This window comes from Nicotiana tabacum, chromosome 3 (assembly GCF_000715075.1).
Source record: "Nicotiana tabacum cultivar K326 chromosome 3, ASM71507v2, whole genome shotgun sequence".
Classification (NCBI taxonomy): Eukaryota; Viridiplantae; Streptophyta; class Magnoliopsida; order Solanales; family Solanaceae; genus Nicotiana; species Nicotiana tabacum.
This window is the reverse complement of record NC_134082.1, coordinates 689,029-713,942: the sequence shown is the minus strand read 5'-3', so window position 1 is coordinate 713,942 and position 24,914 is coordinate 689,029. Positions and strand designations below refer to the sequence as shown.

General features: G+C 38.0%; 2 protein-coding genes and 1 pseudogene across 2 annotated transcripts; all 3 read right to left on the bottom strand.

Moving 5' to 3' along the window:
* Positions 1-7,430: 7,430 nt before the first annotated feature.
* LOC142179613 (SNW/SKI-interacting protein-like) lies at positions 7,431-15,586 on the bottom strand (annotated as a pseudogene).
* Positions 15,587-16,256: 670 nt separating this feature from the next.
* Positions 16,257-19,726, bottom strand: LOC107773249 (uncharacterized). The gene is made up of 8 exons (XM_075240769.1): positions 19,267-19,726; positions 19,139-19,172; positions 18,740-18,946; positions 17,605-17,694; positions 17,261-17,326; positions 17,087-17,178; positions 16,789-16,836; positions 16,257-16,705 (listed from the first exon to the last, which is right to left on the bottom strand). Exons 1-8 carry the CDS (start codon positions 19,623-19,625, stop codon positions 16,585-16,587), a joined length of 1,017 nt encoding a protein of 338 aa, XP_075096870.1. The 5' UTR covers positions 19,626-19,726; the 3' UTR covers positions 16,257-16,584.
* Positions 19,727-20,152: 426 nt separating this feature from the next.
* On the bottom strand, positions 20,153-24,633 carry LOC107773745 (putative protein phosphatase 2C 2). The gene is made up of 4 exons (XM_075249022.1): positions 24,106-24,633; positions 21,629-21,802; positions 21,316-21,551; positions 20,153-20,955 (listed from the first exon to the last, which is right to left on the bottom strand). The coding sequence occupies exons 1-4, from the start codon at positions 24,184-24,186 to the stop codon at positions 20,385-20,387; spliced, it is 1,062 nt and encodes a 353-aa protein (XP_075105123.1). The 5' UTR covers positions 24,187-24,633; the 3' UTR covers positions 20,153-20,384.
* Positions 24,634-24,914: the final 281 nt, after the last annotated feature.

The window sequence follows — 24,914 nt, the reverse complement described above, 5'->3', positions numbered from 1 at the left end:
CACATAATCAGCATACCACGGGGTTTCATCTGAAGTGATGGCTAGCAAATGTTCGTCAGGAAATGTTTCTTTGATTGATTCTCCTTCAGTGACATGGCCTCGATTTTCCAGCCTGGATAATGGATCTGCAACCTGATTCTCTGTCCATTTTCGATCTCGAATCTCAAAATTAAATTCCTGCAAAAGAAGAACCCATCGGATTAACCTTGGCTTGGTGTCTTTCTTTGCAAATAAATACCTGATAGTTGATTGATTTGTGTAAACTATGACTTTGGTTCCCACTAGATAAGACCTGAACTTATCAAATGCCCATACTACTGCGAGCAACTCTTTTTCAGTAACAGTGTAATTCATTTGAGCTGGATTAAGAGTTCTGCTCGCATAATGAATGGAGTAAAAGATTTTCTCCTTCCGCTACCCCAAAACAGCTCCAATGGCTATATCACTTGCATCACACATCAACTCAAATGGAAGTTTCCAATCTGGAGCAATGATAATTGGTGCAGTAGCTAATCTTCTTTTCAGCTCATCAAATGCTTTCAGACAAGCATCATCAAACTTGAAGGATGTATCTTTCTCAAGAAGCCTGCACAAAGAAGATGAAAATTTTGAAATCTTTAATGAAATGACGATAAAAACCTGCATGGCCCAAGAAACTGCGAATGCCTCTAACTGATGTCGGTGGAGGTAATTTTTCAATTGCTTCCACCTTTGCTGTATCCACCTGCAATCCATTCTTGGACACTTTATGCCCTAGGACTATGCCTTCTCTTACCATGAAATGACATTTTTCCCAATTTAGTACCAAATTTATTTCTTCGCACCTAGCAAGTACCTTGTCAAGATTTATTAAACATTCATCAAAAGAACATCCAAATACAGAAAAATCATCCATAAATTCTTCCATAAATCTTTCAACCATATCAGTAAAGATAGCCATCATACACCTTTGAAAAGTCGCAGGTGCATTGCAAAGACCAAATGACATTTTTTTAAATGCATATGTCCCATAGGGACATGTAAATGTGGTCTTCTCTTGGTCCTCTGGGGCTATAACAATGTGATTATATCCCGAGTAACCATCCAAAAAACAGTAGTATTCTTGCCCAGCTAATCTATCAAGCATTTGGTCAATAAAGGGGAGAGGAAAATGGTCTTTTCGGGTGACATTATTCAATTTTCTATAATCTATGCAAATCCTCCACCCAGTAATAGTTCGAATGGGAATCAGATCATTGTTTTCATTTGTCACTGCGGTTATTCCTCCTTTCTTTGGAACACATTGGACTGGACTTACCCATTTGCTATCAGAGATTGGAAATACAATACCTGCACCAAGCCATTTAATCACTTCTTTTCTTACCACCTCTTTCATGTTGGGATTTAGGCGGCGTTGTTGTTCTATGCTCGGCTTGTGTCCTTCCTCCATGAGAATTTTATGCATGCAAAAAGCTGGACTAATACCTCTTATGTCAGACATTGTCCACCCAATTGCTCTTTTATGCTCATGTAGTACTCTCAGCAATTTTTCCTCCTACAATTCAGACAAGTTAGAAGAAATAATAACAGGTAATGTATCAGAACTACCCAAATAAGCATAATGAAGGTGAGAAGGTAAAGTCTTTAGTTCCAATTTTGGAGCTTCTTCAATTGATGGCTTCGGAGGAGGACCATTTGGTTTGTTTAAGGTTCAAAGGGATTTAAACCTTTCATATATTCACATGATGCATTCAAAATATGCTTCATCTCTTCAACCTCATCATTAATCTCCAAACTCTCGAACAACACAATTGTTTTCTCTAAAGAATCCTTCAAATATACACTTGGGGCAATAAGTTGCTCATCCATCTCCATGACAGATATCATAGACAATTCTTCATAATGGCGAGGAAGTTGAATTGCTTTGTATACATTAAAAACAACTTCCTCGTTGTCAACTCTCATGATCATTTTTCCCTCTCTTACTTTAATTATAGCATCACCTGTAGCCAAGAGAGGTCTTCCCAATATAATAGGAACTTTTTCATCTGCTTCAAAATCTAAGATAATGAAATCAGTCGGGAAAATGAATTTCCCAATTTTTTAGCAGCACATCTTCAATCACCCCTTCCGGGTAAGCTATGGACCTATCTGCTAGTTGCAACATCACAGTGGTGGGTTTTGGAGCTCCCAAACCCAATTTGTTGTACAAGGACAATGTCATCAAATTTATGCTTGCTCCCAAATCACAAAGTGCATGGCCTACATTAACATTGCCTATTCTCACAGGGATATCACACATCCAGAGGATGAAAGTTGCAGAGATGAGGATGTTGAGGTGGATGTGCGGGCATACAAGGAAGGATAAGATTAGAAATGAAGATATTCGAGAGAAGGTGGGTGTGGCCCCCATGGAGGACAAGATGCGGGAAGCAAGACTCAGATGGTTCGGGCACATTCAGAGGAGGAACACTGATGCACCGGTGAGAAGGTGTGAACGACTGGAAGTGGTGGGTACGAGGAGAGGTAGAGTGAGACCTAAGAAGTATTAGGGAGAGGTGATCAGGAAGGATATGGCGCGACTTAGGGTTACTGAGGACATGACCCTAAACAGGGAATTGTGGAGATCGAGCATTAAGGTTGTAGGTTAGGGGAAATTGTGATGTCTTTTTTACAGCGCACGAGAGTGAGACTAGCCAGTTAGGAATTAGTCTTAGGATGCTATTGATCAACTACTGATGATGGGCTTTATCTGCTGTGTATTAATACCTTATATCTTTCTCGTATTTCCTATATCGCTTATATTGCTGTTACTTTGTTTTTTATGGTATTTATGGTATGTTATGGATTTTATGGTATTTTATGTTGTTTTATTATGAGTCTATTGATAGTACTAATATAATGTTTCTTGTTGCCTCTTTGAGCCGAGGGTCTCCTGGAAGCAGCCTCTCTGCCCCCTCGGGGTAGAGGTAAGGTCTGCGTACATATTACCCTCCCCAGACCCCATTTGTGGGATTACACTGAGTTGTTGTTGTTGTTGTTGTTGTTGTTGAAGTGCACTCCTCAGTAAGTGCAACTGTTTCAAATTCAGTCAATCTCCTCTTGTTAGCCACAATATCTTTTATGTACTTGGCATACTTTGGAATATCACGAATCGCATCTACTAATGGAATATTCAATTGAATCTGACTCAACATAGAGAGAAATTTGTTGAACATGTGATCATCATTCTTTTTCTGCAATCTTTGTGGAAAAGGTGGTGGTGGCCTTGGAACATTCACAGGTGCTGAAACTGTATCATCTTTCTTTGCTTCCTGTGTTGCTTTGGGAATCAATTCACCCTCAGGTATTGGTTTGTCTTTTCTCTTCTTTGGAACTTATTCTAATTCCCTTCCAGTTCTAAGTGTAATTGCACTAACTTGCGGATTTTTTTCTATATCACTTGGTAGAGCACCTGCAGGTCTAATGTTTTGATTTGCAGCTAGCTGTCCCATTTGCCTTTCAAGATTTCTGAAATCAGTTCTGAGTTGTTGATTGTCATGCAACAATTTCTTCAACAAATCATTTGTACTTTCTTCTATCTGCCGGGGTGGCCTTTGAGGTTGATTAAAATTTCCTTGGGGTCTATATTGATTCTGATTTGATTGATTTCCACCCCAAGAGAAATTAGGATGATTTCTCCAATTTGCATTGTAAGTGTTCCCATATTGTGCATATTGGTTCATCGGACCTCTGCTTTGTTGTCCCACATAATAAATAGATTCAGGATTCGTTGGGCACATGTCATTTGTGTGATTGTCACCACACATTTCACAACAAATCGACATTTGTTGAACATGTTGCAATTGTTGTGTCTGGTTCATTGTCATTCTATTCATTTGATTTGCCAATTTTGCTATATCTGCTCTCATGGCTGAAAAATCATCCAGTTCAAGTACCCCTACTGCTTTCTGTTTCATTGCTCTCCTTGGTTCTCCCTCACCTTGCCAATTATGATCATTAGCAGTGAAGTTGTTTAGTAGAAGTTGTATTTCACTATATGGTCTTGCCATGCAACTACCTCCACAAGCTGAATCAAGATTCATCTTTGAAGTCTCATCTAATCCATCAACAAAAGTATGACCCAATACCTCATCAGTTTGACAATGATGTGGACAATCTCGGAGTAGTTTCTTGTATCTTTCCCAAGCTTGGCGAAGAGTCTCACCATCCCGTTGTTGAAACCCAAGAATCTGGCTCCGCAAAGACTTTGTCTTTTTAGTGGGGGAAAACTTGATTAAGAATTTCTTTGCTAAATCATCCCAAGTATGGATTGAATTAGCAGGCTCCTTCTGCAACCATTCTTTAGCTTCCCCCAACAATGAAAAAGGAAACAAGGTTAGCCTGACATAGTCCTTGGAAACATTTGGATAGTTGTAAGTATTCGTGATTTCCAAAAAATTCTGCATGTGCCTCTGCGGGTCTTCATGAGATAGACCTACATATTGCCCAGTGGACTGAATCAGCTGTACCATGTACTGTTTAAGCTCAAAGTGACCAGTGATATCAGGCTTGACAATAGCCTGGGTCATATTAGCAAGATTTGGCCTTGCAGCTTCTATAACCGGACGCCCTCCATTACCTGCCATCACTGTTGGTTGTGGTTGAACTAAAATGTCCAACTCTCTTTCTGTTTTGTATCTAGCTTCCAACTCCTTCCTCGCTCTATGAAGTGTTCTTTCAATTTCGGGATCAGGAGGGAAGAGATTGCTTGTGCTTATACTCCTCCGCATTCAAGAGAAGAGCCTGCGTGACACAAACAAAGTGAACTGAAAATTAATACTTAAACCAATAGCTGATAAAAGCTTAACTTAGTCAAGTAGCTAATTTCCAAGTCCCCGGCAACGGCGTAAAAAACTTGTTGCGACCAAAACACTCACGCAAGTGTATGCGATCTTCAAGTAATATAGTAATAAGTAGAGTATCGTTCCCACGAGGACTTGTGATTAACTTAACGACTGATGCAAACTCAAACAATTATCGATTCAAGCTAATTCATCACAAAATACATAAATAACTAATTTACAATTTAACTAGTAGACAACCAATAATACAACGCAAAGTTACTACGCCACTTATGAATTTTTCTTTTAACAATTAATAAAAGAGATATCCCGGGGTTATGGGCTTGCTAGAGATCATGCTACGTTTTTAGCTTAAAAATGATTTATTCAATTATCTGGGTTATTGATTATATGGTTGATAATACCCATAAGAATTTGTGGATTTCTTATGCGCCTATTCAAGTTAAATTAATACCTATATTTCTATGGTATTAATATTAACTCAAATGCATTTACAAATCCTATTTCTCAACCAAACAAGACAATTAAGTATAGTTCTATCTTAATCGCGAATCTTTCACCCGATGCCCAGGATCCAGATCTTGCTCTATTTGATTCTATATGCAATCAAGAATTTCCTTTTTCAAGTTTAACTCAAGGTTCGTAAATAGTATTTCATTGTTAGCTACGCAGTAAAATAATTAACAACAGAATCAAATAAACAACCTCTAACGATAATTTCAAGATCATCAATCTAAGCTTCAAACAACATAATCATCTAACACCCATAACCCCAGAATATTTGGGTTTTTAGCCACTCATAATTATACAAACATCAACAATATAAGTCATAAACATAATATGAGTAAATACTAGGAGAAAGTTTAGAAAAACTCTTTTAATCTTTGCTCCAAGTTGATGTTCCTCCTTGATCCTCTTTTTCAAGATGAATCTCCTTCCTCTTTTTCTTCTCCAAAAACAGGTCTCCCCTCAATAATGGCACTGCTTTTGCCTTTTTAATCGTGTAGGAAGGGGTTTTGACAAGTATGCCCTTTTTAGTCCGAAATAGAATAATTTTGTGATTTTTACACACCCGCGGCGCACCCCGCGATGCCCCGTGCGACGCGTACATGGATTGGACAGAGGCAAAATGCATTTTAACGGAGCAAAACAATGCAGGGAAAATATTTGCACTGGCGCGGCGCCCCCCGCGGCGCGGCAGTGCAATATTTTGCGCTGCTTCATTTTTTCATTTGTTTTGCTATCCGGGCTTGCTTTGTGACCCCCGAACACGATCCCGACTTGATTTATTTAGCTTTTACTCAGACTTCAAAGCCCCAAATCAATCAAATTCATCCCAAAGTTAGTTCTTAAGTCGGATTAGCTTCCTACAAGGCATAAAGCATGAATTTAGTACAATTCATTATCATTTAAGCTCAAACCTTTGTAAAATGCAATAATTAAAGTGTTGTTACAACGACTAAAACACGAGTTTTTAGCCTATGATCACAACACCCCAGAAAACCTAGGAAAATCTCTCTATAAGAAAAATATCAAGAACCCATGAATAGGTATTAAAACCGACTGCCACCCAGGATATGTTAGGTGCACCTTTGCCTTGTCCTTAGGATTCAATAATAGCTCTGGCAACCTGGAAAAAACCACAAAGAAGTAATGATCCATATTAAACTCCAAACCTTTCAGTCCAAAACAAATTATCAGATCACTTACCCCCTGTTTGGATGGTTATTTCCCGCGGTTCATTATTGTATTATTTTCATTGATACCATGTTTTTTTTTAAAATTATATTGTATGGTGTTGTAAACTCGTTGTAACTCTGTTGTTATATAACCATGTAAAAGTTCAATTTTTGTAACCATGGATTTGGTGGTTTTTGCATGGTGACTCATAAAAATTGTTATTAAACCACAACAAACGATACAATCTATCCAAACACTGTATTCATTAATATATTACTATACAATAAATACGATACTATACAATACAATATTGTACATTATGAAACCATGGGTAACGACCATTCAAACAGGCCATTACTCTATTACTCTATCACACAAGTAAAAGAGTTCAGTTTATTCCAGAAAGACAGAACAAGGGGAATGGGAAAGAAAGAGAAACTCTACCTCAGCCAAAAGTAACACATCTGGGGTAATCCGAGCGTCACCAGCAAGCATTCTAAAGCTCTTACATTGCCAAGTTGGTATTAAAAACAGCCCTATTTATGGAAGGACCAATGTATAAGTCATTTGGGATGAAGCTTTAATTTGAAAGCATGAATAAACCAATTCCTATTGAAATTAAATAATGTCAAAGTTCTTCGATGTAACTATTCCAAAATACAGATTATATTGATGGTAGTAACTAACGATTACAACTCAAAGAAGTAGAACAACACTAATGGAAATGCAAATGAAGAAGCTAAGTAAGATAGGAGAGAACCAGAGAAGGGGATGAGAAGTTAGACTCAGAATTAGGAATGAGAGGACTAAGACACTTTACTCAACAATAATCGGCTACCTATTTTTGGCCTAAGGTACTGCTATTCGACTAAAGCATCAAATTTTAACTCATCTCTCACTTAAAAGACATGAAGAAATGAATAAGTAGCCTCAATAGAGAACTTAGAAAATTGGATTTTAAATGTTAACCAAGATTAGTAACACAAAATACTAGTACAACCAAAGAAAGGAAAGAACCACAAAAGTTTTAGTTCCCAACACTAAAAGTCCTTAACACATTTACCTAAGTAGTGTATTAGATAGTATAAGCATAAAGGAAATCAGTTAGTTGTTCAAGCAACCAAAATAGGCTCAGGTATTCAAAGATTTGCTTGAAAAATATGCAGATATACACCAAGAAAAAGGATTATAGAACTCTCCCAGTGAATCAACCTTCTAACTTTAACTTGGAACTTGGAATCTAAAACTAACTTTCCTTAGCATAAATCTCACATTTAATTTATGTTGTGTCCAAATTTGATCAATTATTCAAATTTAGCAAACCTTGACTGGTCTTCATGGTGCCTCCACTACCCCAATATTTGCCATGGTTTCAGTAAAGAACTGGTCCAAACCAAATGGATCAGCTTCCTTGTCAAATTCCACACTTGGACCAGCCCTCTCATATGTTCCAGCAAATGCTTTGTCAGGCTTAAACCGATGTGTGTTGACGATTTGCTCATCAGCAACTCCATAAATATCAGAATCAACATTGTCTTTCTTGGGTTTGTATAGAGTAGAAAGAGTAGGCTGAGCAGTAAATAAGCCTTTATCATATACATTGTAGGCATCATCATTGGCAAATCCAAATCCAGAATCCTGTTAGGACCCGGTGGCACTAAACACTACTGCACAGCGGAATAAAATAAAAGATCAACGAAACCAAAAATAAATGATACAATATTTAACGTGGTTCACCTAAAACGTTTAGGCTACGTCCACAAATCCGACACCAACTTCCACTAAAACATTTAGCAGGCATACAAAGAGAGACTTCCCCAATAATTTGGAGGTACAACAATTCCTGAGCTCTACCCAAAATAGTGGCGCACACAAAAGTGTTTCCCGAAAAATACCCGACTAGTATTCTACTCACTATTTTGTCACTCCCCTGTTAGGAAACATTCCTAAAGGAACTATATCTCTCTCCCTCTCAAACTCTTTCTTCTTGAGTTTTGATATATTTTTTTTTGGTGTGTTATACAATGAAATGGAAGGGGGTATTTATAGTTTTGAGATAGGGACCAAAAGTGCAAATCTCACCTACCAAGAAGGATCAATTTGCAATATTCCCATCTCACCTACCACTCATTGCATCATTGCTTATCTCACTAAGGAGAGTTGCATCATTGCTTACCTCTCCCATACATCACCATAATTGTTGGAAAAACTAACAATTCTCCCCCTTCCAACTATATGGTGGATCCACTATCCCTGCAGCTTCTCTACAGAACTCAAACTTCCCTTTCGGTAAAGTCTTGGTCAACATGTCCGATCCATTTTCGTCTGTATGGATCTTTTCAAGCCGCAACATCCTCTTCTCCAACACATCCCTGATCCAATTATATCTCACATCAATATGTTTGGATCTGGAATGGAATGAGGCATTCTTCGCAAGGTGGATAGCACTTTGACTATCACAAAATAACTGATAACCGTCTTGCGAAAATCCAAGTTCAGTTAAGAACTTCTTCATCCATATCAATTCTTTGCAAGCCTCCGTTGCTGCGATGAATTCAGCTTCAGTAGTTGATAATGCAACACATTTTTGCAACTTTGATTGCCATGACACAACTCCCCCTGAAAAGTTAATCAAGTATCCTGAAGTTGATTTTCTATAATCAACATCTCCGGCCATATCTGCATCAGTATAGCCAACCAACACAGGGTTGTCTTCTCCAAAACATAAGCATAGTTTGGAGGTTCCTCGAAGATACCTGAGAATCCACTTAACAGCATCCCAATGTTCCTTTCCTGGATTAGAAAGAAATCTACTTACCACTCCTACAGCGTGAGCGATATCTGGCCGTGTACAAACCATGACATACATCAAACTTCCTACTGCTGAAGCATATGGAATCCGCTCCATCTTTCTTCTCTCATCATCTGTTGACGGGCTTTGCTTGGTGCTCAATCTAAAGTGGTTAGCAAGAGGACAACTAACTGCTTTAGTTTTCTCCATGTTGAACCGTTAAAGTACCTTCTCGATGTACTTCTCCTGAGACAACCATAAATTCTTGGCTTCTCGGTCTCGCATAATCCTCATCCCAAGGATCTGTTTTGCTGGCCCCAAGTCTTTCATGGCGAAGAACTTGCTTAGCTGTTCTTTTAAGCTATTAATTCTGGAAACATTCCGGCCAACAATCAACATATCATCCACATAGAGCAATAGGATGATGAAATCATCGTCAGAAAACTTCTGAGCGAACACACAATGGTCTGAAGTTGTCTTCTTGTAGCCGTGTTGCCCCATCACCGACTCGAACTTCTTGTACCACTGCCTTGGTGCCTGTTTTAAGCCATAGAGGCTTTTCCTCAATCTACAAACGCAGTCCTCTTTCCCCTTTTGCTGGAAACCATCTGGTTGCTCCATGTATATCTCCTCTTCCAAATCACCATGTAGGAAGGCGGTTTTTACATCCATCTGCTCAACCTCCAGGTTGAGGCTTGCTGCTAATCCCAGCACCGTGCGTATTGAGGTCATTTTCACAACTGGTGAGAATATTTCATCAAAGTCAATGCCTTTCCTTTGATTGAAACCTTTGACGACCAATCTTGCTTTGAATCTCGGAAGGGAATTGTGTTCATCATGCTTCATCTTGAACACCCACTTATTCTTCAAAGCTCTCTTGCCTTTCGGCAACTTCACCAGCTCAAACGTCTTGTTCTCATGCAAGGATTTCATCTCGTCTTGCATGGCTTCTATCCACTTCTCCTTATGTTCATCATCAATAGCTTCTTCAAAGCTGTCGGGTTCTCCCCCGTCAGTGAGTAACACATACTCATGTGGAGAATATCTGGTAGACTGTTGCACAACTCTTCCAGATCTTGTGTGATAAGGAGGGTTATTGAGGATTGGTGGTTGAGGTTGATCCTCCTCGTCTGCATCATCATCACCATTGTCCTCGTTACCTTCAGTATCTGCTGGTTCATCTTCATTAGGAAGATCAGGGGCTTCAGGTTGATTATCCTGAACATCATCTCCAACTTGTCTCGGCACCACTGTTGGAGGCAACTCAAACTCAGCAGAATCATCAGTGGACTTCTCTACTTTGTCAATGTCTTCAATTGTTTGGTCCTCAACGAACACGACATCTCGACTCCTGACGAGCTTCTTCTGCACCGGATCATAGAACTTATAGCCAAGCATGTCTTGACCATAGCCGATGAATACACACTCCCTTGTCTTGACATCAAGTTTGCTCCTTTCATCTTTCGGAACATGGACATAGGCTTTGCAGCCAAATACCCGTAATTGATCATAAGAGATATCTCTTCCTGACCAAATCTTTTCTGGAGCCTCATACTGAAGAGGGACACAGGGTGAATGGTTCAGTACATAGGCTGCTGTAACTAGAGCTTCACCCCAGAAAGCCTTTGGTAACTTTGAATGAGAGAGTAAACATCTGGTTCTCTCGATCAAAGTTCTGTTCATCCTCTCAGCCAAGCCATTCAACTGGGGAGTTTTAGGAGGTGTGAACTGATGTCGAATACCATGCTCTTTACAGTAAGCATCAAATTGACCCTGGTATTCACCGCCATTGTCTGTCCGGATGCACTTCAACTTCTTACCAGTCTCTCTTTCCACCAAGGTCAGAAACTGTTTGAAAACTTGAAACACTTGATCCTTGGTCTTCAGCGTGTATACCCATGTCTTTCGTGAATGATCATCAATAAAGGTCACGAAATATCGGGCACCACCGAGGGACTTCTTGAAAGGTCCACATACATCTGAGTGTACCAGATCCAACACATTTTGCCTTCTGGAAGGAGGGAATCTTTTGAACGAAACTCTGTTTTGTTTCCCAGCTAAACAGTCAGCACACTTCTTCAACTGGATCTGGTTTAGACCTGGTAAGGCGTTCTTCTTTACCAAACGCGCCATTGACTTCTCACTCATGTGGCCAAGACGTCTATGCCACAACTTGATATTGCTATCATTCTCCGCAACATTTATAACTTGTTGGGAGATGCTCGCCTGGGTCACGTACAACTTTGACTGCTTCGTGCCCCGCGCCACCACCAATGAGCCCTTCGTGAGCTTCCATTGGCCATTATGGAAGGTATTGCAGTAACCTTCCTCATCGAGCTTGTCTACGGAGATCAGATTCAGGCGCATATCTGGAACATGCCTGACATCTCTTAAAAGTAGCTTCATCCCATTCATGGTCTCTAGGCAAACATCACCTTTGCCTACAACTGTTGAGAAATTGGCATTTCCCATCTTTACACGACCAAAGTCTCCAGGTGTGTAAGATGAGAAGAGTTCTCTCCGTGGCGTCGCATGAATGGTAGCCCCACTATCAATCACCCAGGTCATCTCTTGGGTTGTCAGATTGATAATGTTGTCATCGTAGACAACGTTGAACTCACCAAAGGAGTTCGTTTCATCATCACTGCTTTCTTCGGGCTTCACCTTTTTGCCTTTGTTCTTCTTCTGGTCATTCTGGAACTGTCGGCAAAATCTTTTGATATGCCCCTTCTTTTTGCAGTAATGGCACTCAACATTTGCAAATTTTTTGGATTTACCTCTGCTCTTATCTCTGTTACTCTGGCTCTTATTTTGACTTCTCCCCCTGGTCGTAACAACCAACACCTCTGACTGTGAAGAAGATGTTCCTTGTGATCGGCGTCTCATTTCTTCATTCAGAATGCCACTCTTGACTGTCTCCATGTTTACCACACCGTTGGGTGCAGAATTGGTGATTGAAACCTTCAAGGTTTCCCATGACTCTGGGAGTGTTGCCAGCACCATAAGAGCAAGTACCTTGTCATCGAACTTTATGCCCATTCCCGACAACTGGTCGACAATCCCTTGTATTTCATTAAGGTGATCTGCCACAGTTGTCCCTTCTACATATTTTACTTGCATTAATTTTGTCAAGTAAAATAATTTGTTATTACCTGTTTTAGAGGCATACAACTCTTAGAGCTTGTCCCATAACGACCTTGCATGTGTCACACCAGAAATGTGGTTGTACACATTGTCTTCAACAAATTGCCGTATGTAGCCGCACACTTGGTTGTGCTCAAATTCCCAGTCCTCGTCTGACTTATCTTCAGGTTTCTGAGAACTGAACACCGGCAGGTGCATCTTTGTCACGAACAGGAGATCCTTCATCTTGTTTCTCCATAAGTGATAATTTGTGCCATTCAGGTTGACCATCTTGCTTGTCCTCACCTCCATTTAGATCAGAATTTGACAGACTTCTGCAATCTAAAAAAAAATTCCGACGGTGAATAGTAACCGTGGAGATGAATAGTGCCCATATGGATGAATAGTACTCGTACGTATGAATAGTACCGTACGTATGAATAGTACTCTAACCAAAGCTCTGATGCCACTTGTTAGGACCCGGTGGCACTAAACACTACTGCACAGCGGAATAAAATAAAAGATCAACGAAACCAAAAATAAATGACACAATATTTAACGTGGTTCACCTAAAACGTTTAGGCTACGTCCACAAATCCGACACCAACTTCCACTAAAACATTTAGCAGGCATACAAAGAGAGACTTCCCCAATAATTTGGAGGTACAACAATTCCTGAGCTCTACCCAAAATAGTGGCGCACACAAAAGTGTTTCCCGAAAAATACCCGACTAGTATTCTACTCACTATTTTGTCACTCCCCTGTTAGGAAACATTCCTAAAGGAACTATATCTCTCTCCCTCTCAAACTCTTTCTTCTTGAGTTTTTATATATTTTTTTGGTGTGTTATACAATGAAATGGAAGGGGGTATTTATAGTTTTGAGATAGGGACCAAAAGTGCAAATCTCACCTACCAAGAAGGATCAATTTGCAATATTCCCATCTCACCTACCACTCATTGCATCATTGCTTATCTCACTAAGGAGAGTTGCATCATTGCTTACCTCTCCCATACATCACCATAATTGTTGGAAAAACTAACAAATCCATCCCTTTCTCCTGGTTGAACAATCTCTGGTCATACATAACCTCTTCTCCTCTTGATTTTCTAGTAGCAGAAGCCATCCCAAGAGCCACTTTTTCGCTAACATCACGGTCTCTATCTCTGCTCATCTTACTCTTTTTAGCATCTTTTGCCTCGAATCTCCTCTCCCGACGTCTCTCCTCACAAATCTTCTTTCTCTTTAATCGCGCTTCTTCTGTTGCACTATCATAATCAACAACAGTAGTTCTGTCAGTTCTTGCCTTGCGAGCCAACTCTTTAAGTTGCATCTCTTTTCTTTCCTTCTCTTTCATTATCATCTCTCTCTAAATCTTTTCCCGCATTGCAACAGCTTGTCTGGCTTTCTCTTCTGCAACATATAGAGCCTCTGATATTTTTGTGAAATTATCATTGATCTTCACAGCCTCATTAGCAGCAACAAGACGCTAATCAAGTGGGATTGTGTAACCTTTGGGATTCTTCCAGTTTGATATACAAGGCGGAATCTTCCAATCTTGTTGATCTTTCACCGTAACAGGACGAGGAGGAGAATGCATAACCGGCACAGGTGGTGAAGCAGAGGCGGCGCTAGGGATCTTCTTGTGCTTGAATTTGGGCAAGTGAAAATAACGATGGAGTAGTTTGACTACTATATATGACTAATCACACCCATAATATATAGGGTCAAGTCATAGAACTATAGAATTTTAATGTTAAGAAAACTCAATCAAATATATAGACCTACTATATCAAGGAATGTTATGCATGTAAATTTATGTATAGATTTAAAATTATACAAGTGAAAATCAAGGATTTAATTGAAATTTGATTCCTATTTATAATTGAAAGTCTAATTCCTATTTATAATTGAAATTTCTGTTTCTTTCCTAAATATATAAGGATTGGGCTCTTGGTAAGCCTAATTCCTAAACTCCTAAAGAAAAAGAAAAGTGATATTGTATGAACATTCAAAAGGTTACTTGTAATTTGACTTTAATTGTGTAACTTATTATATGAGTCTTACCACGAATTTGATTGGTAGGTTCAATGGCAACGAGAAGGGGATTCTTTAGCTCGTTATTTAGTACGAATCGGTAAAATGATAGAATCCATAAAGATTATTCAAGAGGCCCTAGAAGGAATTCCAGGAGAGCCTTACGAAAATTTAAAAATCTGACGTTTTTACAGATTAAAAGATCCTGAATGGAATGATTTTGAATATCAGTTTATTAGTAAAAAAACCTTCTCCAACTTTTGAATTGTCGAAACAAGAACTTTATGCGAGAGTTGAAGCCCCAAAAGGAGAATTGGGAATTTTTCTCATAGGAGATCAATTCAATCGTCCACCAGGTTTTATCAATTTGCAAATTCTTCCTCGGTTAGTTAAAAGAATGAAATTGAACAGCTTGTTTGCATGGTTGTTACCTATTATATCGTATCGTATTGTTACTTTAAATACAATGTTTGTTTTGATTATTATTTAAATTTTATTGTATCGTCTTGTTAAATTCGTCGTTACATAACGATGAACAATGCCACTTTATGTAACGATCGATTTGGTGTAGTCGCGTCATTGCCCCCCCCCCCCAATTTTGCCCTTTTTTATTATTAAATAATTTTATGTTATCATTTACCTTACTTTTTTATATAATAATTCCATCTCGTAACTAACTTTTCATTTGTAATATTACAAGTTTATTCTTCATATTTTTGGTGCATGACATCATGAAACGACGACAATTAATACAATTTATCCAAATACTATATACATCAAACGATATAGTACAATACAAGAAACAATATCTAGCAACCATCCAAACAAGCCGCAAGTGAAAATAACGGAGTAGTTTGACTACTATATATGACTAGTCACACCCATAATATATAGGGTCAAGTCATAGAACTATAAAATTTTAATGTTAAGAAAACTCAATCAAATATATAGACCTACTATATCAAGGAATGTTATGCATGTAAATTTATGTATAGATATAAAATTATACAAGTGAAAATCAAGGATTTAAAGTGTGCGAAAAATAATGGGACAAAATATTTAATGAAACAAAGATGGAGTTCCAGAAATGATGTTAAGAAATACAAAGCCATCTCCAACCCTTGCCTTCATTTTCTTATTACTAAAGTTACTTCAACTTATTACTCCATTTTTTACTCCAAAAAAAAATATTTCATTTGTATTCTTCTCTTTTTAATATTATATTATTATCTTTTATTTTCTTATATCTATTCAAAAAATTCTATCTTTTTTTACATATTCATCACATATAATTTAATATAAAATTATTTTATACCATAAATTTTTAAATAATATAATTTGCAAGTAAATATTATAGAATTTTAAATTTATAAATTCTGAATTTAGATTAACATTTTTAAGTGATAATGACTGGGTTCTAAATTTAATATTTATACATATTTGATGAATTTCTTAATATATAAAATACACTGTTTGAGCAAAAACTATTGAGTTTGATCGAACCCGCACCTCGGCTCCTTAGGCCCCGACCACAACTACATAGCTTTTCTCATCTCAATAGCATGCCGGTCTAGCAACGATTTTTCATCATTATCTGCGTACTGTATACCATTTCCTTTAAGAGCAAATTAAATTTGTCTCTCAAATTGCCATTAAATATAACTATACATTCGTCCGTTTGATTTTTTATGCAAATATAGAATTTTCATACAGGTAAGTGTTACTGTCTTACATCACACAAATATAAAGTCAAAGCACACCCTTCCCCGTTAATTAAGCAGCAGCTTCAACCACAAAACAATTAATGAAGGCAAAATGTAGATTAACTCGCCACCAGAAAAATAGATTTTGACAAGAAAAGAAAAACAGTAAAGGTTCTTTAAATTAACACAATATTTCAATCACGCACTAATTAAAAGTCCAAACACTCGGGGCTTATCCAGTGTAGAGCCTATGGGTTCACTTGAACCCATAGTTTTTGCTCATATCCTATATTTTTGCTAAAAGAATTATTAAATAAGTATAAATAATAAATTTTGCACTCATTAAATTATATAAGATATGGTAGAATCACGAATTTAAACTCATAAAATTCAAATTCTTGATCCGCCTCAATACTGGCTCCCATTCTAGCAGGAGTGTCTTACAAACGCTTGGGGGAACAATGTAGAGAAAGTTGAGTTTTTGAAGGCCACAAGCAACCAATAAATTCCATAGCAAGGCAAGTGAAACACCGCCAAGCAAAAGTACCTGCCGTAGCACGTAAGCAATAAGCATTAGTTTCAGTGGAAGATTGAACAAAAAAATGTACAAAATTTATAAAGTTTACGTACCATAGAGGAGCCCACGGCGTTGAAAGTTCCAAAAAGGGGTAGGGCCACCTTAGAAAAATTCACAATATTAAGTTCAGAGTTGACGTTTATGGAGAAACCATATAGTAAAACTTCATGCGTTTTTTATAACATGTAATCTTAAATATGACATACTATTTGTGTAGCCGTTAACACTTCTTATTACAGGTAATATTGAAATCCTAAAACAAAAATAAGTTCACCTAACTTTAAACAGAAAAAATTACATTCTATTCTTCTATGCAAAAATACATATATAGGAGGAATAGTATATTATTACCAAATTAAACCGCAGGCATGGATAAGCCACTGAAAAATGACATAGCAGCAGCTCCACAACACAAAATATGCAAGCCCCGACCAAGGTAATGGCTGCAAATTAAGTGTACTCAGATGAGCAGGAAATGTTAAAATAAGGCTCAGAACACAGAAATTGAACAATATTGTGTCTTACCAGGCTATTGAGACAGGTATCAATCAGAAGAAAAATAATGTTGAGAGAATGCATACCACCCATCAACTGTCAGGCAAACAACAACAAAATGATAAATATATGTTCAAGACTTAATAAGGTCCTTAACTAGAGCTAGCTAGCTAGTGCTTGTGGCTAGCTGTACGAGATATTTTGATGAAATAATACTTAGAATATTTAAGACATGAATAAACAAATAAGATTCTCGAAACATTTGAAATGGAACAATTTCACATAACATGTATCATCAATATTAGCCCTTAAAGTAACTTGAAGAAAAAAAGACGTTCACTACTGAGGAAAGAAGCATGCATGTATATATATACCAGGTTTAGCTGAAGATGTGAATTTGACGAGTAGGGTAGTATAATGAACCAAAAGACAATGTCCGTAAGAATTACTGAACCTGCACATGTCTGTTCAGGTGAGAAAATCTCATTAGAATAGCAAGCAGTAAATTCGATGCGTAATGCAGAATATATATTACTCCTATAGAACACTGGAATAAACCTGACAACATTAATATTTGTAGGATGATGATGTACCAAAAGTTTTTTTATTTTATTATTACAGTACCTCTATCTTTGTCCCATTTTTTATGTCATTAATTATTATTATTTGGAGATCAACTTTAACTCAATAAGCAGTGGTGGATCCAGAATTTTCATCAAGGGGTGTCAAAATATAAATAATTAGATACATCGAAAAGTTAAGGGGAATCAACGTATAGTAAATATACATAATATAAAAAAATTTATCTAGCAAAATATCGTAATTTTCCGTTGAAGGGGTGTCGCTCTGCCACTGTCAATAAGTTATAGATATGAAAAGTGAAGTAAGCAGACCAAATGTCACATTAAGTTCACCTGCCATTTGAAGTGAAGGATAGTTTGTTATAATACAAGTTGGAAAGCATGTGAAAGGCCACTTTTGGTGCCTTTTAAGTCCTTATCATTTTATGTGTTTAGTTTAGAACACATGCTCTTATATGTGTGCAAATACATGCATATATACATATATATGCATACATATATATATATATATATATCTTGGACTTGGACTCGTGTCGGGTCGGACCTAAAATAAATATATATCTACAATTAAAATCTGTTTTAAACAGATGCGTCTGTTTGTGAAAGAACATATCTTTTTGAAAAGGTACGATGGTTGCTCTATAAATAGAAGTTCTTCGAATAAAGTGGATATAGAAAAATATGCAAGTATATTCTTGGCTTGTTGTATCCCGAAGAAGATTGTTTTTATTTTTCCAATTTGTATACAAGCAATATCTTCTTTAAGGAAAGTCGTTCTCACTCGTTTTCAATTATTATTTTTTCTAACATGAAGTACTACTAGTTAAGATGCATATTCTACCACAAAGATAGGGCTTGAGAAAAACAAGGTTCGACAAAGAACGAAGCAATCAAATATTAGACCGGCTTCAGGTCTGGAGGGACAAACCTGATATGAAATTTGGAGCACGTAACTCCAAAAGCTTGCTCGTTGTGGTACTGTGTCTTCATTGTAATATTGGCCTTGCAGTTTGAACATACTCTTGTTGGTCTTTGCCTTGTTGTCAATCTCATGATCAGCAGTGTCGCCAGGACGTGGAGCTAATTTGTTTGAGTAGTAGCGTACACATCCATATGCAGATATGATGGTTCCAATCTACATTTAAATAATTAGTTGCAGAGGGAGACAAATTAAAAAAGACAATGCAGCTAAAAGTGCTCATCACACGAAGCAGAGAGCTCTTGACTTAGTTATTCTGAAAATTGATACAATTAATTAAGAGGTCTCAGACCAATATATAACTGGTGATGGAAATAATCATTGCTTAATTGTCGATATTTTACTTACTGCAAAATAGACGATTAGCAACGTAAAAGTCCACCTACATTCAAATTTTTGGAAATCATTAGATTTCAGACTGACTAATTAGTAAAACACAAATACGGTTCAAAGATATACACACGTAAAGAACTTACTCGGTGTAATAGACAAAGATGGAGTAGTTGTAAAGGAGGACATCCCAGGTTAAAAATACGCAGAGAACAACTAAAGATACAAAACGTGTAGCCAAGAGCCATACAGGGTGAATCCCACGCCAACAACTACTTGAAAAACTCCCAATTTCCACTGCTGATGGCGACAACGACGACTGATCGCAGCCTTGCAGGGGCAAAAGGATCTCATGACGACTAATAATGTTGTGGTCGTCAATAAGTGTTTGGTAACGCTGTTGCTTAATTTTGCAGCAGCAGAGCACGTAAAGGGCGCCAAACATGGCGATGCCTACTATCCCGAAACAAATAAAATCATACCACTGTATCAAAATTCCTGCCATAGCTAGTTGCAGATCGATATGCTAGCCTAGCTACCCTGGGAATTTTGGCGTGAGCTCTGCAGCCACCTAATTATATCTAGAGTCATCGCTAAATTTAACATATATTTAAGTTGCTAATAAGGGAGAAGGAAGACTATCTGGTGGTACAATAGCATGTTTCATGTAGCTTCGTACGACTGGTAGCTTTGACCCGCCGTTTGACAGCAAATTAAACTTTAGCTTCCTTTAATGCCCTTTTCTTTAATAAACCCTGATGTATTCCTTTTCTTGTTACTTTTTTTCAAACTAAACGCTAGTATAAATCAATTTATATTACTCTTTAATCTTTTTATGGTATGTCATGATGCTATTACGTCGAACAAAGTCGTAAAGCCCAAGAGAAAGAGGAGACTGTGCTGCAACAGCATTTGTGTGCGCACCTACGATATTGAGGAGTACAAGGGAAAGACAAGTAAGAATTAAGAAGAAAAACTAAGGTCTCGTCAAAAGAATGAGAGTAAGGGAAAGTTAATTTATGACGATGTGTATGTTGAATGGAGCACAACTTAAATGCTTCAATGGTGAATTTTACGAATTGAAAATTAGTTGTTATATACAGCTAATAAAATGAGATACATGTTCCATACAACAAAGAGCACCAAACCGAGCCCATTCTCTTTGCCAACCAATTATATGTACAGAAAACCCACCCAAAAACAGATGGAAGAAAGGAAAAACATCCACAAAGGTTGGCTTTTATCCCTGCAGAATCATCTTAACTCAACGGCTTCCACTGTTGTCCAACCAACTCTGTAAGCTGCACAAGGCTTCTGCAGAGAAGCTGCAGCATCTTAATCGCCTCTGTCGTGACTGTGATGGTTCAGAATGATCAACGGAAGTAAAGCAAACAATTACCACAGTAAGATTGTCGAAAGTATTGAGCCGCAGGGCCTCCATGACAAGATCCTTGGCACACTGTTCAGGATCATCATGCCGTCTCAGACCACGACGTACCAGATTAACCGCTTGTTGACTTGACATAACATCCCAGATCCCATCACAACCAATTATAAGGAATTCATCATCCTCGCTCAAGATAATCTGTCGGAATTCAGGCTCTGCTATCAGAGGAGAGGCAGAGCCACGAGGCAGCTTCATGTCCCAGTCCCCTAAGGCCCTAGTCACTGATAGGACACCATTGAGATAGCCATCGTCAATAAATCCGCCCAACTCTTCGACACGCCTTCTCTCCGATGCATAATTCGGTCTATGGTCTTGAGACATATTAATCGCCTCTCCCTTATGGCAAAGAACTGCTCGGCAGTCTCCCACATTTGCCACCATTAGAAGCCTAGAAGAGGACAGAGTAGCAGTTTAGTTAACAAGAATACAGTAAGAAAGCGCAGTTTCCAAAAATTTCATAGAACAGAATCAAATCCTATGGTTCGATACTTGGCAAAGCAATTCTGCGGAACTCAAAAATAAAGACAGGTTGACTCTCATCCATCAAACAGCATCCTCGACTAAGGAATGAATAACTTATATTACCCGCTTAAAGAACTGAACACCATATGATGCGGCTAGAGTGACAAGAAATAAGATTGAGAACATAATAGGGCTACAAGTGAGACCCAGAGGCAATCATGAACATGACAATTTTTGTACAAAAGGAGAAGCATTTACGTGCGAATACATAATATTAAAAATTTACCTTCCCAATACCAGAGCTGTCAATGCAGTAGTTCCAGAGGAACTACACACATTACACTCATCAGCCAAAGCAAGGTCAGCAAGAAGAAACCCTTCTCTTAGAGAGTTTTCCACCTCTTTTAAAAATGCGTCATCAACTTCTGATGTCTGAGGGAAATTGGCGTCCTCAAAAAGGAGTCTGAGGACATGTTTTCTCACATAAGCTGCTGCCTCAGGTCCTCCATGACCATCAAATACCTACAAGATGGTGAACACGAATCAGTTAGACAAGCTCCCCAATGACCAACGTGTAATGTTCCAGAAGTGAAAATTACCCCATAGAAGGCACAAGGCTGAGGAAACCTGACTAGGGAGCCTAGATGTTCGGAAAGATCATCTATCCTTATATGCTCATCTTCCATGAACCTCCGTGGGCCAATATCTGCAAAACTACCTGAACGAATGCTAGGAACAAACTGCAAAGTTGTCGCATCTGGGGATTTAAAATCCTGAAAGAAAGAATTGATAGAGACACATCATCTCACAAACGACAAAAGAAGGTTTAATACCGAGCACTAATTATAATGTACATATTTAGCACAAATATTGTTGAACATTGAGAAAAGGTACATCAGCTGAATACACTTAACTTTAAAGGAAGCTCCACAAGTGGAGGGATTCCTCTCTTCCACTCAAAAAGAATAAAATATTAACTGGTCATAACAGGCTTCACTCTGCACATGATGTGGGCAACTTGACTGTTCGTCCAAGAGGGATGTGGCTGAACAGTATAGCAACACAATTAACCAGAACACGGACCTCTAGGCTAACGCTAGTGTGGATTCTTGTCATTATGAAAATCAAGCTTGGTCCTAAAATACTTCAATCTTGCAATGTCTCTGATATGTTTCAAAGTATATTAACCTTGAGAAGAGCTCAAAATGACATGGCATGGTTCATATGCAAAGGTAAATATGGAACAGAAAGATGAACACCATAGGAGAAGAGACCTAATCCATCTTCCCTACCCTGCAGGTCATCTGTCCCCCCTCCACGCCCCACCCACCCCCAAAAAAAAACTTACATTACCTTTTGGTTCCAAAGAGACATGTATCAGTAACTCTGTACTCCTGTCCCCAATTGCAATATACACAGTATTCTAAATAAATTTGGTTTTGCGGCCTCAACTGTTCCAGAAATATCAAAACCACAACATACTTAAATGCTATGACAATCATTGCTATAAATATCCTACACGTTTCCCCTCCCTCCACCGAAAACATTTCAAGAAGAAAGATGTCAGAAATGAGGAAAAAAGTTGTGAATGCCAAGAGAATGCTGATAAAAAATGAGAAGAAACATGTCCATGCTTGAGAATGGCAAGGCAATCTTTTTCTAGTAGACCAATTGAAAGCCCAAGATTTAACATTTTGAGTGGACTTCTATCATCACAATGTTGTGAAAATGCAACCTTAAAAAGCCACTGATCGAACTAAGAGAACGAGAACAATTTCAAAGAAACAAAGAGAAAAACTGATATCCATGTAAATGAGCTTTACAAACTATATCTGAGCACATTTTACTGTTGCAGAGAGAAGGTAGCTCCACTTTATCGAAGAGTCAAGCTACTTCTTGCCTAATTAATATGTTCATTAACACTTAGATACCTTACGAACTGCATTGAAGTGCATCTTTCCCTGTTATGGGGAAGAGGCTCAATAAGTGACCTTTACATAAGGCTAACACTATGGCTTTGCCTAATTAAGCACACAAAATTAACACTTAAAGGAGCTTCACGGCAACGTTTCAGCACAGATTTCCCTATTGTAGAAGAAAGGCCCAGTAGGTCCCCTTATACAAGAGCCAAGCAACTGCTTTGCCTAATTAGAATACAAGGAGCTTTACAAGCAACATTTTAAAGCATAAATTTCCTCTTTGAACACCAAGAAACATTCTATGCTTTGTGTAGTTGCCATCCTCCAAATTCCACTGGAAGCTTTTCTTAGAGGCACCTTAGATATAATATTAACTATACTTATCAATAGTCCAATAGCATGTCATAATACCTACAGAAAAACTTGGGCAATCATTTTAGCTTCAATAAATAACCTGAACATAACAATAACCACTATGCACAAAAATTCCTGCCTTTTCTAGTGTTCTCCCGCAGACATACGCTAGACCTTTTTTTACATTATGACCGAGAAAACCATCTGTGGCCAAACCTTATGACCAACTGCCACCTTCAAATTTCGGGGATATGAGTTCACCCCTCTTCCCTTCTCCACTTAAATACCAAGCTAAGTTCGCATGCCGTAGGGCTCGAACCTATGACCTAAGACACAACCTTTGCCGACATACCCGGGACTTGTTCTCATGTAATGACTCTTATGATAGTATGAAAGCTCCTAAGTTAGTCGTAAATGACTTAACACTTAAAGCCAAGACCTCAATAGGTCAGATGTTCAACACTTCACATCTAACTCCTCCCTAAAATCTAAAGAAACCCAACAACTAAGCTTAAATAAGTTGAAACGAGACAAACATGTTTTCCTTTTATTGCTTCCCTTTATAGTTCCATAACATTCTACAAGCATTTATGAGGTAATAATTCAAAGTCCAGGGTGTTGAATATTATTCTTTAAATATCAAATCTTCAATTAAATCTAAAGCACGGGACTTCACGCTGAAAAACATGCTCTTTTCGCTAATTCTTCAAAGATCACAAGATGGGTATCCCATAAAACGTAAAAAACACAATTAAAAAGCAAAAGGGGAAAGTAAAGAAGAATGTTAAAAGAGAAAAACGCACCACATCAGAACAACAGGGGACATCTAAGACCGTGGTGATGGTCTGTTGTACTGGTACAATAACCTCAGCTTCAGCTCCCATCTTTAAAAGTCCACAACTTTTGTGATCATAACACAGAAAAACAACTGAATTGGGGCTTCTTCACGAAACACAAAGAGAAAATTTTGACCAAATGAAAGTAAGAATTCGAGGAGTTTTGGGAGTTTGTGGAAGTTTTTTTTGGTGTGTGTGGAAACGGCAAATACCAAACTTGGCACAAGTCGGGTTGAACTTGGATATATAAGAAGCGCTGACCGGCGGTGGGTAACCGGCGGTTAAATGTAAAAAGTCGTAGAGTAGGTGGACACGTGTATGTTATGCGGGTACGTCCACGCTCAGAATTTTGGGTCTTGGACTATTGGTTCGTTGAGCAAAACGCACACGCAAATGTAATGGCATGGCCCATTGAGATTTGAGAAAGCGAATGGAATCAATCAATAAGGAAAGGAAACTTCGGTTGCTGGACACGTGACTGTTTCTTCTACCACTTGTGTGACTTCTTCAAACCGTGTACCCTCGCTTCTCTTTTGAGGGGAAAAAAAAATATACTTCCTTCGTTATAGAATCTTTTCATAGTACGAAAGTTAAATTACTAAATTTTAGTTTAAATTTGGATATAATTTTTTTACAGTTTGTTTGGATGATTGTTATATGTCTTTTCATAATATATCGTGTTATATTGTGCTATATTGTATTATATTTGTTTGATCCAAAATTTAGATCTAGGTTTAAATTATTAGATTTTCAAATAGAATATATTTAATTTTCGC

Excerpts from the sequence above, each read along its gene's own strand:
- LOC107773745 (XM_075249022.1), bottom strand. The coding sequence starts at position 24,186 with ATGGGAGCTGAAGCTGAGGTTATTGTACCAGTACAACAGACCATCACC. Across the intron at positions 21,803-24,105 it reads TCCCCTGTTGTTCTGATGTG|GATTTTAAATCCCCAGATGC; the intron begins GTGCGTTTTTCT and ends TCTTTCTTTCAG. Across the intron at positions 20,956-21,315 it reads ACAGCTCTGGTATTGGGAAG|GCTTCTAATGGTGGCAAATG; the intron begins GTAAATTTTTAA and ends GTCCTCTTCTAG.
- LOC107773249 (XM_075240769.1), bottom strand. The coding sequence starts at position 19,625 with ATGGCAGGAATTTTGATACAGTGGTATGATTTTATTTGTTTCGGGATA. Across the intron at positions 18,947-19,138 it reads TGCTAATCGTCTATTTTGCA|ATTGGAACCATCATATCTGC; the intron begins GTAAGTAAAATA and ends ATTTAAATGTAG. Across the intron at positions 16,837-17,086 it reads CATGCCTGCGGTTTAATTTG|GTGGCCCTACCCCTTTTTGG; the intron begins GTAATAATATAC and ends AATTTTTCTAAG.